General features: G+C 36.2%; 1 protein-coding gene across 1 annotated transcript in view; it reads left to right on the plus strand.

The window, feature by feature from the left end:
- The window catches only part of MROH9 (maestro heat-like repeat family member 9), a 114,443-nt gene that overhangs the window by 107,369 nt on the left and 3,299 nt on the right, over positions 1 to 3,775 (plus strand). Inside the window, exon 20 of the mRNA XM_012657716.1 lies at positions 1,892 to 1,954. Coding sequence (XP_012513170.1) covers positions 1,892 to 1,954 — 63 coding nt within the window. The remainder of the gene's footprint in view (positions 1 to 1,891; positions 1,955 to 3,775) is intronic.

Raw genomic sequence — 3,775 nt, forward strand, 5'->3', positions numbered from 1 at the left:
AAAAATCATCAAGTACCCCAAAATAAAGCTAAAGGAATATCTATAAAACAAATGCACAGAAAACTAGAAAACATTGAGAAAATTTTACAAAGACTTAAATATAGGGATATATCGCGGTCATGGATTGAAAAGTTAAATATTGTAACAATGTCAGTTCTGTGTGTGTGTGTATGAAATTTGACAAGCTGATTATAAACTTTATGTGAAAATTTAAAGGTTTGAGAATAGCTAAGATAATTTAAAGAGGACACAAAGTCGAAGGACTTGTACCACAGGCTGTCAAGATACATTGTATTAATACATGAGGCAGTGTGGTAGTGGTACAGTGATAGACCAAATGGAGTCAACACATTGATCCACACACAATTTACGATATAGGTGACCCTGCCAAGCAGTAAGAAAAGGACAAGTTTTCTCTTAATGGTGTAAGGTCAGTTATACAGGTATATATATAAAAAAATATCTTGACCCCTACTTCATGCCATATAATTCCAACTGGACTATAGATCTAACTGCAAAAGGTGAAACAATAAAGCTTCTAGACGTAAATACAGGAGAATAGACAGGCAAAGATTTCCTAACAGGACCCCAAAGTTCACTGACTATAAGTGAAAAGGTGAGGAATTAGACTACATTAAAATTAGGGATTTTGTACATCAAAAAAAAAAATACAAATGGACAAGTTTAACCATGGGATGGGGAAGATATTTGTAAGGCATGCAACATTAAAAAAATTAGTATCCAGAATTTAAAAATGCCTACAAATAAATAAGGAAAAGGTAACTCAATATAAAAACTGGCAAGAGATTTACTTGAATAAGCACTTCACAAAAGAAGATATCCAAATGACCAACAAATACACAAAACTCTTACTAATCAACACAAAAATGCAAATTAAACCACAATGTGATACTACCACCAAACCCATTAGAATGACTGAAAGGAAAGAGATTAACAGGGTTAAATATTGGAGAGGACATAGAGCATAGAAGTGTTCATACACTGTTGGCGGGAGTAAAAATTGATATAATCATCTTGGAAAACTGTTTGTCAATAACCATTAAGGTTGAACATAAGCATATCCATTACCCAGTAAATCCACTCCTAGTTATATAGCAAACAGCAATTATACAAATACATGCCAAACTTCATGTACAAGAATGCCCGTAACATCATTATTCATAATCACCCCAAACTAGAAACAACGCAAATGTCCATCATCAGCAGAATGGATTAAAAAAAAACAAAAAAAAAACGCCACATTCATAAGATGGGCTGTCATACAACAGGGTTCAGCAAAATCTTTCTGTTAAAGACTCAATAGTAAATATTCTAGACTTTGAGTGCCATATGGTCTCTGTTGCAACTACTCAACTCTGCTGTGGTAGACTGAAAACAGTCATAGATAATATGTAAACATGAGCCAATATACATGGCTGTGTTTCAAGAAAACTTTATCTGACAGCCTTTGCCATGTACAATGGAAATTAAGGAACTATTGCTACATGAAAGAACATGGATGAATCTCACAATGCAATGCGAAGCAAAAGAAAGTTTTATGAAAGGTGGAGAAGGAGATTGGGAGGGGCTTGAGGGAGGATTCTGGGGTGCCACTAATATTCTTTTTAAAAACCTGGGTGGTAGCTTCAGTGTGTTTACTTTGTGGTCATTCATTGAGCAGTCCAATATGATTTGTGTACATTTATACACATACATAAATTATAATAAACAACTTTATGAAATAATAATTATTTGAAATCACTAAAAGATGACTTAAGGATAATCTCGAGATCTTTTGCTTTGGTAAAAGCAAAGAAGGTAGCCAGATAACATCAGAGAATGTATTTTCGTAATGTATTTTGGGGTAACTTTAATTTTACTTTGTGTATAGGATACTTGACAAAAGTGGGTGGCTGTTTACTCCTCCGAGATGAAATTGAAGTCATGCTTGGGGGTAAGTATTGAGGCTGTAATGAAATCTGTATGCATAGGTCTAAATAAATTTACTGTGTATGAGTCTAGTCACATGTGAGTTCTACAACAGTCCCAGATGTGGGGAGGGTGGTAGTGGTGGGTGGGGAGTTATGGGGAAATCAACCAAAAGACTAGGTTAAAGGGCATCTTTTTACTCTTTCTATTCTATTTCTCTCATTTTCTCTCCCTGTGTCACTCTCTTCATTTGTCCCTCTCATTGTCTGAGACCTAACTATCATCCTAGAGACCTTAGGAACTACAGAAAGTTGAGGATTCCTTCATTCATTCATCCAACAAACATGTTTTCAAAATCTCTTATGTGGCAACACTATCCTAGCTGTTGGGGACAGAGCAGCAAATAAAGCAAAGTCTCGTCCCTCAGTGCATTTACATCTTGGTAGCTAGCAATTGCACAATACATTTGCAGAGGAAGAACTTAAGGGTAATATGATTCTATCAAAATGTTGGGTCTTAGGGATCTCTCTATAAGCCTCTGTCTATTGCCCCATTGGGGTCAGAATTACAAACAGGTGAGTTATAAAATAAAATGGCTGCCTTCTTTCCTTACAGTTTTAAGTTCACAGCAAAATTGAGCTGGACGTACAGAGATTTCCCACGTACCCTCTGGCCCCACCCATGCACAGCGCCCCCCATTATCAACATCACCCACCGGAGTGATACATTTGTGACAATTTATGGACCTACACTGACACATCATTATCTTCCTTCCTTTTTGATTCATTCATCACTCATCGATTCAGCATATATTTAACTACCTGCTAAATGCCAAGCACTAGAATTCTTTCTCCATCTTTCTCATAATCTTTTCCTTCTTTTTATCCTCCTCCTCCTTCTGCTTCTTCTCCTCTCATTCTTTTCTCAATCTCCACTTTTGGCTATTTTTTTTATTAGAAAAAAAATAAGTACCTGCATCCCTGTCTCAAGTCGGTGGCTGGGAGGAGCTGGGGAATGTCTTCTGTTCTTTGTGCTACAGGAGATGGCTCAACAGACCTGTCCAGGTGGAGGTCCTCAGTGGAGGTCCTGGGACTGTGGGCAGAAATGGGATGGTGGGAGATGGGACAATCGGAATCATCAACTGTAGTTAAATGACAATAGCCTAGAACTGAAAATCATCCCTTTAAAAGCTCCGTATTTCTGCTTGTGATTAGGAAATGGTGTTTTGAGATGGCAGTCTGCCATTTTCCTTATCTGCTGGCAAATTAATAAACTCCTCTTTCCTTCTCCTCAAAAAAAAAGAAAGAAAGAAAATAGTAATTTCTCACAGTCAACTATCTGGATATAATGATTAGCATTTTGGTATATGTATTATCCCAGATGCTTTTAAAGAATATAAGCTATTACATATTTAATTGTAAACTATCATAACTGTTTTATAACTTTTTTTACTTACCTTTATATTGCAAACATCTTTCCATGCCAAGAAATACGGATCTACATCGTGTTAATATATGTATACTATTTCATTTTATGATGCTCATAATTTTATGCCGTTCCCTATTAATGAACATTTAGGTTGATTTCAACTTTTTTATAATTATGACCAATATAACGTATATATGTTCATGAACCTCTCCATGAGTATCTATTTATGCTATCGAGGAGAATGCTTAGCACATAAAAGGTGCTCAATAAATGTTTAGTGACTATTTCCATTTTCCTTTCCTGGGGTCTGCTGGGGACAGAGCAGGGGCGGGGAACCTGCAGCCTCTAGGTCCTTAAGCGCAGCCTTTTGACTGAATCCAAATTTTACAGAACAAATCCTTTTATTTTTATTATTACA

The sequence above is a fragment of the Propithecus coquereli genome, unplaced genomic scaffold (assembly GCF_000956105.1).
Source record: "Propithecus coquereli isolate 6110/MARCELLA unplaced genomic scaffold, Pcoq_1.0 Scaffold56, whole genome shotgun sequence".
In the NCBI taxonomy this organism is placed as follows: Eukaryota; Metazoa; Chordata; class Mammalia; order Primates; family Indriidae; genus Propithecus; species Propithecus coquereli.